The sequence below is a fragment of the Sphaeramia orbicularis genome, chromosome 17, assembly GCF_902148855.1.
Source record: "Sphaeramia orbicularis chromosome 17, fSphaOr1.1, whole genome shotgun sequence".
NCBI lineage: Eukaryota > Metazoa > Chordata > Actinopteri > Kurtiformes > Apogonidae > Sphaeramia > Sphaeramia orbicularis.
In genome coordinates, this window is record NC_043973.1 from 54331549 (window position 1) to 54343625 (window position 12077).

Consider the following 12077-nt stretch of genomic DNA (forward strand, 5'->3'; position numbering starts at 1 on the left):
TCCTTATGTCAGTCTTTAAGCATTTTGTTGATCATCACTTTTATTCTATTTACGTATTATTACGTTTATCTTAGTTTACCTTGTCGTTCTGATTTTATCAAATGAAATAAGTTTAATCGGAATGTTTTGTCATTCTCATCGACAGGTGGCGCTGCTGTCCTCCTCCCTTCCCCCTCTTCTGTCTCCTGTTGCATGCCGGGTAGTCCAACATGGCGGCTGCAGGCTGTGTGGAGGAATGAAGCAGCTGACCGCTGCCTGTTTCCCTGTGAACCCACACGGTGAAGGGCCACAGCAGTCTGAGCAGAGCGGAGCGGCCGGTGTTCCTGAACTATGAGGTACCGGAGCCGCTGTTACACAGAGCTGAGCTGAGCCGAGCCGTGACAGGACCGGCTAGGACCGGCTTTGTGCTGGAGGACAGACTGGGCTAACAGGCTAACGGCTCAGCTGTATGAGTCTCAGCTGTCAGGGGGCTCAGCGCTCCGTTTGCGCGACTGGACCGGGCTTTTCCGCTACTGAAGCGTCACGTAGGTCCGCTGTGTGCGTCACGTAGGTCCGCTGTGTTCGTCAGGTGGCCGTGCGTCAGGTGACGGCTTCGTTAGCCTCCTGTCAGTAGTCGCTTAGCAGCTAAAAGAGAAGCTAACAGCGTCAGAAAACAACCTGGAGACGTCACTGGCGGTGTTACGTCCTCACATGTATTTGATGATGTCAAAGCTTGGTGACGTCACCTGATAGATGGCGATTAGACCACAGACCTAACACTAACTCCCAGTGAATACCTGTGTCACAGCTACAATTGGTCCATTTTGTAGCGGTTCTGATCTTCATGGTCAGATGAAGCAGCTGGTGCTCGGGTCATGTGTTTCATGTTGATATCAGAGGTTTCAACAGAGCTACTCCACAGTTTAACCTCTTATCTTCTAAAGTATTTGGACCACATCCACCGGTGATCATGTCTTTTACTGGAAAATGAGACAAATGTATGTGCTTAACAAAGTCATCGCAAATTGTGATATTTACTAGAAACTGTGAAGAGGGGCAGATAACATCAGGTTGTGTCTGTGTTATTAACATGTTATTAATGTGTTATTAATAAAAGACTCGAACAAGTTGTCACAACATGCAGTTCAAGTGGCGATACGAACAGCTGAACACAAATTCACTCACTGTCTCCAAACCAACTGCATGAGTTAGGGTTAGGCTAACCCTAAAGTTAGGGCTAGGGTTAGGCTAACCCTAGGGTTAGGGTTAGGCTAACACTGAACACGACAGTGTTATTACTAGGGCTGGGTATCATGGCCAATTTCCATAATCGATTTTGATTCATAAGGTTCTGAATCGATTAATTACGATTTGATTCAGTTCGATCCAATATCGATTTGATTCAGTATCAATTGATTGATTCAGATTAATTTAGTGATACCAAAGTACAATTTTGAGTTGGAACCATATTATTTGACTACCACAGTCATGCAGCACATCAATACTGGTATCAATATTCATATTAGAAAGGAAATAAATATCACATTTCAGCAGTAAACAGCTGAATCTGCTCTTAAATTATGAACAAGACAGAAACATGTCCATGTTTCTACAGTGGCCCAGAATGGACTTCTTCGTCATCTTTATTCTGTTTTATGGCTGGTGGCTTCTACTCACTGGGGGGGGGGGGGGGCTCTGTGATTGGAGTGGGAGTGGGGTTGCGCTCCATGATTAGGCCCTTTTCCACCAAAAACCCAGGAACTTTATTACCAGGAACTTATTTGGGGTAAAAGAGTTCCTGGTAATTGTGTTTCCACTGCACCCCAAAGTTCAGAGTAATTTATTCAAATCTGGTTGATGGTGTATGAGGAAGCAGTAACAGAAACTGTAGTCCTGTTCATGTACATTCACAAACTAACCTCTAGCACAATAAAATGACACAGTACTGAAGTGGATGGGTTGGGTTTAACGTTTTACTGGTTGTTGAATCACTTAATCCATCTGGAATACATTTTAAATTAAGTTAATCATCATTACAGATCCTTAATTTGTATTTAAAAATGGTAGAACAAGTATTTTCAACTTCTCCTTCCTTAAACTCAATCACATCTAACTTTAAGTGTGATGGATGGTTCTATTTCATTTCTGTTGTTTTACAGATATAGTCCAGGTTCAACCTGAAGTCGGACAGATTTACTCGGATGCCTGCATTTAATTTGACTGCATGTTACTTATAGAAGTACTTATACTCTACTCATATTTTGATGCCTTGTAAATGAACAGACAATATTAGGTTAGATTTTTTTTTTATTAAAAATTGAAACAAAACAAAAGGTGTAAAAAAACAAACAAACAAACAAAAAAAACAAAGATGCCTTGAGATTAAAAGGGAAATAAACATGTGTGAAAGGTTCTGCTTCTGGACCAGGGTCTGGTCCAGCTAGTCCAGGACAGCCGGTCTGGAACTCCATGGTCCCGGTCCCTTTTTCGCTGTCCTACAGGAAAAGTGATAAAAATGCTAAAATGAATAACAGAACACATGATGACAGATTCCTACAGTGTGATGTGACATGTGACCTGTCTGACCTGGGCTGTTGTAAACAGCAGTAGACGATGGACCAGGACACAAACGAGCCGCAGGTTCAGAAAAACAGGCGAGTCCGTCCGGTCCATTTCAGGTGGAAATCACAAAACATACAGAATAAATCAGTGTTCAGCTCACGGTGACAACACGTATACATCCAGTTCCCAGATTTAGGTTTAGTGTCAGACTGTTGGCCAGTTAGTATTAGGTTAACCGGACTTCACTGTTGTGACCATTGGTTTGTTCCACAGTCAGATCCACTGCGACCGTTGTGCTCCTTTAGTTTCTTTTAATCCTGCATACATTTCTTCTTCTTTCCACGTATTTCTTTAGGCTTGTGTCTTATATTTTGCTCCGACTGCTTTTACTCGATTCTCGCTCGTTTTTTGTCAGTGATTCAAAGTCCGTCTGAATTTCCTCGTCGTCCGTCCACTTATAGTAGCTTCTCTTTTGGTCCATTTTCCGAATTATCAAAATACAAAGCTTGTGGAAATTAAATGAATTAATTAAATTGCGCGGGTGAACAGAATGCGGAAACGCTGTAAGTGTAGTCCACGACTCAGGGTGTATTCACACCAGGAAAATCCGATAGTTCACTTGCTTTGGTCCGGACCAATTTTTTTTTTTTTTTTTTTAATTTGGTGCGGTTCGCATTCACACTGTACATTTTTGTAAGTGGACCAAAATCTGTAAACAAAACCACGTGTGCTGAGGTCATTCATCCATTGGACAGAAATGAGCGGTATCATTAAAGCTCAGTCCAAAGTGAAAGGAGAGAATCGTGGACATTTTGCGTGGGTCCGGGCTGCTTTCACACCTCAAACGAACCGCACCAGGGTTCGTATGGAACTGCGCCGAGACCACCTCTTCAGCTGGGTCTCGGTTCGCATGATTGGTCCGGAACAGGATTCGGTGGTTTTTATTCACACCAGCCCAAAAGGTCCGAATCAAGGGAGCAAACGAACTCTGGTCCGTTTTAAACTGGCTAAACAAGGCAGGTGTGAATACACTCTGTGTTCTGCAGCACACAGCTCCGCCCCTTAAAGTTCCTGGTAATCTGGAAAGTACTACATCCCTACCAGGAACTTTTTCGGGGTAGATTAGGGGCCGGGGGAAAGTCATTTACCCGGGTAATTTTGGGTGGAAACGCACCGGGAACTTTGAAAGTTCAGAGTAATGTACAAAGTTCCTGCGGTGGAAAAGGCCCTAATGGTGGTGGTGGTGTTGGGGGGTAGCGTAGCGGTCGGTCATTGTTGCTTTACTATTCCTCTAACTCCATACTCAGCCATAGGTGATAGTATGGATCCAAGTTATTGTTCCAAGAAGGTCCGGCTTCCGCGACTCGCCTTGGAGAACCTCCAGTTCCTTCATACTGCGGGTTCGAGACCTCCAGCGGAGGGGTTGTCCCCACCCTTCCTCCACATTTTTTCTGTGCCAGAGCCCTGGAGAGCAAGACCACGACGCCCCGTGTTCCCCAGGGGTTCACAAGACGGAGCCACCCACGCTTGGGTTAGGGTTAGGTGCTCTGAAAAATTTATCTCATCCACTTTTAGTCGATTATGCAAAATTAAAATGAAATTGATCTAAGATCGATCAAATCGATTTTTTTTTTACCCAGCCCTAATTATTACACACACACAGTGAACACATGTCAAAGCTCAATTATTATGTTCATGGATGAATCATATGATGATGAACATTTCAGTGTCAGTGAAAGACATGGAAATTTATGGAGACTTAGGGTTAGGGTTATCTTTGTCTCTGCTCATTGAAGACCTGTCTGTCCTCCTCACCTGTCTTTGTCTCCCGTCCTCACCTGTCTCCTCTCCTCACCTGTCTCCTCTCCTCACCTGTCTCCCGTCCTCACCTGTCTCCTCTCCTCACCTGTCTCCCGTCCTCACCTGTCTCCTCTCCTCACCTGTCTCCCGTCCTCACCTGTCTCCTCTCCTCTCCTCACCTGTCTCCCGTCCTCACCTGTCTCCCATCCTCACCTGTCTCCTCTCCTCACCTGTCTCCCGTCCTCACCTGTCTCCCGTCCTCACCTGTCTCCTCTCCTCACCTGTCTCCTCTCCTCACCTGTCTTTGTCTCCTCTCAGGTGTGCTGTGTTAACTCCTGGTGGTGTTGATGTTGGACTATGCTGTGTTTGTCCACTGGGTGGCGCCTCCTGAGCCACGCCCCCCGCCTCTCCGCTCTCACCATGTATGCCACCCGCCTCTACAGCACCACAGGGGGAGGGGGAGGAGTTAAATCTGGGCGGAGGGCGGGGCTAACTGTGCTCGAGGCTCCTCACCCTCACCTTCCTCAACCCCCTCACTCAGCCCCGCCTCCCCCAGCCTTCCCGCTGTACCAGGGCCGGCCTGATGCCCACAGGGGTGTACACTACCACCCCCACTACCACCCTCACCCCCAGCCAACACACATGGCCCCACCCCCCATGCCCCCCCAATACCAGCACCACACCCACCCCCACACCTATGGAGGCGGAACTTCAGGAGGAGGTGCCACAGGCACCAAAAAGAAGACGTGGAACTTCATCCATGAGAAAATGAGTTATGACACGTTCTTCACCATGAAGCGTCTGATCGAGCGGTCGCGGCGACCTGACGAGGTGCTGCGCTGGGTCACCCAGAACCCCGCAAAGATCTCCCACAACCACTACCCAGTCGCCCTGCAGAAGATCGGACAGCTGCTGCAGGCCACACCACCACCACGGCCTGGTGGGGATGATGACAGCACTACCGACGCCGCCTCAGCGGGAGGAGGGGAGGTCGGTGAGGGGCGGAGCATCCTGGAGCATCAGGACTTCCAGACACTCTGCAGTGCCATTGTCAATGACTGTACCAAGTTTGATAATTTCAGCATCGTCAACTGTCTGTACGCCGTGGCAGCGCTTGGTGAGTTGTGAAAAAAGTCAGACAAAGACATTATTAGTCCATTAAAAAACTAAATCGTGGCTCATTCTAATGTGTGCAGGTCTTCCTAGTGACTCTCAGGTGGTCCAGGTGCTGGAGGCGGAGTCTCAGTCCAGACTGAATCAGTTTAATCAGAAGGACGTGTCGATGGTCTTCAGCTCCAGCATGAAGCTCCACCCGGGCAGCCAGCACCCCCTGACTGAGGCCTGCCTGGCGGGACTCGAGAAGAACCTGGAGCGAGAGCGCCACCCGCAGACACTCTTCCTGCTTCTGTCCTATTACAGACTCAAGTGGAGGTCACTGCAGCCACCAGAAGCTGCCAGCGGGGGTGCCACCGCTATTGCAAACACACCACCAAATCCTGAACAACTGCTGGCCAACAGGTTTCCCAAACTGATCAGTGTTAATATTCATTGTCAAAGCTGAGTATAATGTAGACTCCAGATCGATGAAGTTACTACATATGTAAATATAATGTTCTTTTTGTGTCCACAATCTGCAGGAAAATCCTGCGTCTTGTCAAACACACACTGTCCAGTGTCAGCGGCGTCCGGGACCAGGAGATGGCGCTTCTGGATGAGATGTTGGCGGCGTGTGCTCGAGAGGCGAGCAACAAGAGTCTGGAGTTAATCTTCAGCTCTCACCTGTTCTACCAGAACCGCCAGGAGAGGTTCATCAGCAGCCTGGCAGGTACAGCATGGACAGGGTGGACTCAGACTCTGAATGTTCTCCTGAAGAGAAAAGTCTGTCTCATCTTTGTTCACCCCTGTCACCATGTCCTTAGAGGAGCTGCCAAAGAAGGTGGACAGCATCACACCGTACACCATGGCTCTGATCGCCAAGTACATTGCTCGCCACCGCCTGAGGGAGACTCGGCTGCTGGACACCATCGCAGACTTCCTAGTGAAGAAAGCCGAGTACCTGGACAGTAAGGTAAGGAAGGCCTGGAGTCCACACCAGTGGACGTACCACCCAGACCACGCTGCAGCACAGTAATGAAGTGTTTGTACGTCTGCTGGACTCTCAGATGCCTTTGTGTCCTCAGGTGATCCAGAAGCTGGTGTTCCCATTCAGCAGGATGAGTTACCGTCCGTCCAATGAGCAGCAGTTCTTCTCTCGGTTGGAGGAGGTGGTGGAGCTGAAGGCACTCAGCTCGCCGCTTGCCACCGTCAACATCTTGATGTCTCTATTCCAGCTGGGACATTTCCCCGGCCTGGTGCTGCATCGTGTCTTCTCTTCTGCCTTCATTAGCAACGTCACTAGTCAGTGCACCAGTAACTAGCGTCACCAGTCCAGGTGGGTTTATCGCTGGGGCGTGTCCTGACGTCTCTGTCCGTTTACTGCAGACAGCCCTTACGCTCTGATCGTCAGGCGCTACCTGTCTCTGCTGGACGCTGCAGTGGAGCTAGAGTACCGCGACTACACTGGGCCGAGGCTGCAGGATGTACACAAGGTCCTGATGTTTGACCACGCGCTGACTGCCGACGAGGTCAACCGCAAGTACAGGTAGACACGGCAGCACACGAGTAACTGGCTCAGTCAGTCAGTCATCACATGTTATGGACTCTATGCACAGCCCCACTACTTCCTGAATTTCAGATGGGTCCTTTATGTCCTGTCTTTCATTATTGGACACACTGATTAATCCAGGTGTGTCTGCTACTTCTTATTGTGACTACCGATTAATTAGGCACACCTGGATTACTCCGTGTGTCCAATAATGAAAGACAGGAAATAAAGGACCCATCTGAAATTCAGGAAGTAGTGGGGCTGTGCATGGAGTCCATTGATACGACGTCACATCATCAAATGTTATTGATACGATGTCACATCATAACAGTAGTTATCTGATGACTGTTTCCATTCAGAGCTGGAATAAACCAGACTGTTAAAACAATGTACAGAACCAACATAATCCAACAGAATAAACCAAACCAACAGGAGTAAACACTTGGTGACAGTGGAATGAAAAACGACCTTTAACAGGTTTAACCCTGGAGTTAAACCAGACTGTTGAGGATGGGCGAGTGACAGGAGGAGAGAGAGAGAGGACAGACAGGAGGAGGGTTCCCCTGTTAAAAGGACTGAACTGGACTTACCGGGTTCAACTGGTTTGAATTCTCCACTTTTTCCCCAACATGAGCCTGGTTCTGGTTCAGAGTTGGTTCCCTGGTTCTAGGTTGAGAGTTGGTTCCAGGTTCTGGTTCTGGTTCAGAGTTGGTTTGTTTGTCTTTGTCTGGTGTGTGTCAGTTATAAAGGTCTGGTGGCCGAGGCACTGCGTCAGCTGGTCGGAGAACAGAACTACAAACAGGATGAGGTCCTGGCCCCAGGATATTACACAGGTACCGATCCGTCAACCTGATCAATGCACCAACACTCTGATCAATGCACCAATACTCTGATCAGTGCACCAATACTCTGATCAGTGCACCAATACTCTTATCAGTGCACCAGTACTCTGATCAGGGTCCGGCTGTGGTCTCTCTGTTCCAGACTTCCTTTTGTGGATGGACTCTTCTGGTCGAGTTCTACCGATCCGGAACGGTCCTGGTCTCAACATCGTTCCTCCATCCTGTGGCACTGTGGCGTCCAAACCTGTCGATGGTGCAGTTACTGTGGTGACCTCAGAGTTCCAGAAGTTCTCTCCGTTTGCGCCGCTGGAGGATGGCGCCGAGCAGACATGTCAAGGCGAGGCAGTAGGAGGGGCAGCGGAGCCCCGGACCTTCCTACCTCACCACGTCCGCGGCACTCCAGGACCAGCGGTGGCCGCTGCGCTCCCCCGGCCCGGCGCTAACGGTGGCCCCCTGGACTATGGGCCCTACTTTGGCCCGGCGGCGGCAGCGGCAGAGTACTACTCGGGTTTGGCCAAGGAGCACTCTCTGGAGAGCCAGGATAGTTCCACGCTCAGCAGCCCGCCGTCCGATGGCCTGGCCCCGCCCAGTGCCCCGGGCCCTGCAGGCCCCGCCCCCCCGGACTCCCTGTTCCAGTTCTCTATCGGGAAGATTCTGGAGGATGAGGGGGCAGGACCAGCAGGGGGACAGGGGGCGGACTGTGAGCTACCAGGGTTCTATGAGGGCGTGACATATGGCGAGGGGTCCGACCGAGGACGGGTGTCACCGCAACACGACCAGACCAACACCGACACCGCCCCGGCGGAGCAGCGGCCAATCAGGAGGTGAGCTGACTAGGGTTACTATAGCAACTGAAAGCAGGCCTAAGACTCCCAGCCAGAAGAGGTTTGTCAGCTGCTGTGTTTCCTCCGGTGCAGGGTCATCATGTCGGTCAACGATAAGTGGCATTACTGTCACAACTCTGAGGTTCTGGTCGGATCCAGAGCCATGAGGGACCGGCACCTGAGGCTGCTGGGATATGTCATCCTGCAGGTCAGGCCACGCCCTGCTGTGTGTGTGTGTGTGTGTGTGTGTGTGTGTGTGTATATATATATATATATATATATATATATATATATATATATATATATATATATATATATATTTATACACACAGGGTGTCCCAAAAAAATGTATACACACTTTAAATAATTGTAAAGTAGGTGTTTATTAAAATTCATTTGATTTTTCCAAATGTAATAGAATTTTCAAACATCATTTTCTTGTTTTGTCTGTTCCACCTGTTCTGGCCAGACTCTGGAAGTCTAGTGGTGTGAAGTCTGGTCAACGTGGAGGGTATTCAACCAAACCCCTCCGTCTAATCCACCTGTTTGTCCAGTTCACCAGACCTCACACCACTAGACTTCCAGAGTCTGGACCAGAATGGTCATCAGTTTGATAACAGGTGGAACAGACAAAACAAGAAAAGGATGTTTGGAAATTCTATTACATTTGGAAAATTAAATGAATTTTCATAAACGTCTACTTTACAATTATTTAAAGTGTGTATACATTTTTCTGGGCCACCCTGTACATGTGTATATATATGTGTGTATATAGATGTGTGTATATAACCTGTGGTTGTCGTCCCCAGTTGCCCTACCATATATATATATATATATATATATATATATATATATAAATATATATATATATATATATATATATATATATATCACAGTAGAGATTGAAATCCAGTAGGATTCTTAATCATACTAGGACAGATAGGAATTTTAGTTTGTCCTAGGACAAACTAAAATTCCAATCTGTCCTAGTAGGATTACGAGTCCTCCTAGTAGGATTACGAATCCTACTGGATTTCAATCTCTACTGTGACATATATATGTATATATATATATATATATATATATATATATATATATATATAGACATACATATATGTGTGTGTGTGTGTGTGTGTGTGTGTATGTGTGTATATATATAACCTGTGGTTGTCGTCCCCAGTTGCCCTACCATGAGCTGGAGAAACTGAACGGCATTGACGAGGTCAAACAATATCTGCACCAGAAGCTGCTGGACGTGGCGCTATGACAGAGACCCACCCACATGGCCACACCCACACCGGGGACCACACCCACAGACGTGTGTGTATGAGGAACATCCCGGTTGGTAGTTTGAATCCTGGGGTCAGAGGTCACTGTCCGTCATCCTGTATGTGTTGGTGTTGCTAAAGGAGTGTTCCGCTGTTCTGACCGGTTCTCCCAAATACTACAAAACCCATGAGCTTCAGCGCCTGTTGCCATGGTGTTGAGGCCTGCTTAGACTTGTGGAAACAGGAGAGGCTAAAGCTCAGACAAATTTCTCAAACATCACTTTTTACTGTGTCAGGTTTGTGTTCCAAAAATGTACAATTGGAAGAAACAGACTTCTCAAATATTCAAATTGGTTCTTGAAAATGCCCGAATAGAACAAAGCCTTAAATAGTGAAGAAATATGGAATTTTTATGTCAAATACAACTTTGTCCCTAAATGCACCCTGGGAAGAGTTGTCTCCGTGGTCTTCTGATGAGTGTTGGTGTTTTGTGTTGAGGCCGTGCTGCGTTCACTGACCCTCTGAGATGGGAAACAGCAGACTGCTCCTTAAACCAGTGCAGGCGGTGTTGTGCTCTGGCCTGGAGGGGGCGGGGCGGGGGGTGGGGCTTTTTTTTTTAATAACATTTAGTAACCGTGGTGTTGACCATGCATGTGTGGACTGTTTTATAAAACCACAGGATGATGATGATGATGATGATGATGATGACGACAACGACAGCAGGGGCTGATGGGTACTGTAGTTCTCTGGCTGTCTGGTGTGTGGGGGGTGTTTGTTACTATGGTAACTGTGTGCGTGTGTGTGTGTATGTGTTGGCCACAGGAGGCGGGCTGTGGGGTCAGAGGTCAGATTATTTATTGCAGTGTCAGGTGACGGACTGACAGTTGGAACAGAGTTTGTTTATATTGGATAATTCTATCAAATCAAACATCTATAAAACATGTCTGAAACTGAAGGCGTGTGCTGTGGTTCTTGTGTTTACGTCCATGCCTTCATGTGTGAAACGGTGCCATCTACTGATGGTACAGACACACCACGACCAGCATGAGGCTTCAAAGCTCCTCCTGTTCAGATACTGTTGTTTAGACAAAGTGCAAACATTCGCCAACTCTGGCGGGGGGGCAAACGTACGGCCTGTGGGCCAGAACCGGCCCGCCAAAGGGTCCAATCCTTTTAGTTCAGGTTCCACATACAGACCAGAGTGATCCAGAACTCTGATCCAGAACTCTGACCCATATATTCACACTTTAGAACCTGATACTAGCGGATGTTCTGCTTAACTGAGGACGTTTCTGTCTAAAATGGGGTCGTCACGGGGTTCTTTTCCAAACTGCTCAAAAAATAAATAAATAACGCCATAGGCGTAGTTGAAGGTGCCAAAAAACAAAAAAAAAAAAAGGTGGTAATTTAATTGCCGTCAGCACTCCCAAAAATGCAGTGCAAAATATATACTAAGTGTAGTCAAAAATGGAAAAAAAAATACTATTTACAAATTTACAAGACAGGAGAAAAACCCCACATTAGAGCAGAGTTCTTCAATAACTCATTTAGCAGAAATTGAACAGTTTCCAGGTCTGTGACCCAGGGCTTCAGCAGCCATCTTTGATTAACTAAGCCCCTCCTACTGGGCCGCTCAATTAAAGACTTTTACAAAAACATATTTTCAACAGTGTTTTCAATATAGTTATGCACTTCAGGAATAACCATTTTACATTTGACATTTTAAGTGATTTTCTAATCAATTACCAAACCCAAATACCTGATTACTTTGGAAAAAGCAGAGAAAAACAAAAACAACACACTATTGTGCATCACGTGATGCAAAATCCCGTGAGATTTTCCCTATATCACTAACCCAGAAGTGACGCTCCATTCTTTTATCTCAAACTACTCGGCGGTCCATGACAGAATGACACTTCAATGCTGACAGGTAAGAGTTGAAAACTGGAGTAAATGTATGTGAAATTCACCTGAAAAAGTCCAGGTGTGGAAGAGGAAGAGTGTGTGTTTGTATGTGTGTGTGCTTCTCCTGCAGGGCCCAGCTGAGGCTTAGTGTCAGTGTCTCTCTCTGTCACATCATCCCCCTCCTCCTGGACCCAGGTCAGGTGACCATCCTCAAGTCAGTTGATCATCCTCAGGTCAGGTGACCATCCCCCTC

At 47.3% G+C, this 12077-nt stretch overlaps 1 protein-coding gene across 1 annotated transcript; it reads left to right on the top strand.

Moving 5' to 3' along the window:
* The first annotated feature begins 164 nt into the window (after positions 1 to 164).
* Positions 165 to 10874, top strand: fastk (Fas-activated serine/threonine kinase). The gene is made up of 11 exons (XM_030160366.1): positions 165 to 335; positions 4660 to 5458; positions 5538 to 5859; positions 5979 to 6166; positions 6261 to 6409; positions 6522 to 6738; positions 6823 to 6982; positions 7727 to 7818; positions 7970 to 8651; positions 8745 to 8859; positions 9832 to 10874. The coding sequence occupies exons 2-11, from the start codon at positions 4699 to 4701 to the stop codon at positions 9916 to 9918; spliced, it is 2772 nt and encodes a 923-aa protein (XP_030016226.1). The 5' UTR covers positions 165 to 335; positions 4660 to 4698; the 3' UTR covers positions 9919 to 10874.
* Positions 10875 to 12077: the final 1203 nt, after the last annotated feature.

Bases quoted from the DNA above. Each gene is read 5' to 3' on its own strand.
- fastk (XM_030160366.1), top strand. From the start codon at position 4,699: ATGCTGTGTTTGTCCACTGGGTGGCGCCTCCTGAGCCACGCCCCCCGC. The intron at 6,983-7,726 runs GTAGACACGGCA...GGTGTGTGTCAG, and splicing joins GAGGTCAACCGCAAGTACAG to TTATAAAGGTCTGGTGGCCG. The intron at 8,860-9,831 runs GTCAGGCCACGC...TGTCGTCCCCAG, and splicing joins TGGGATATGTCATCCTGCAG to TTGCCCTACCATGAGCTGGA.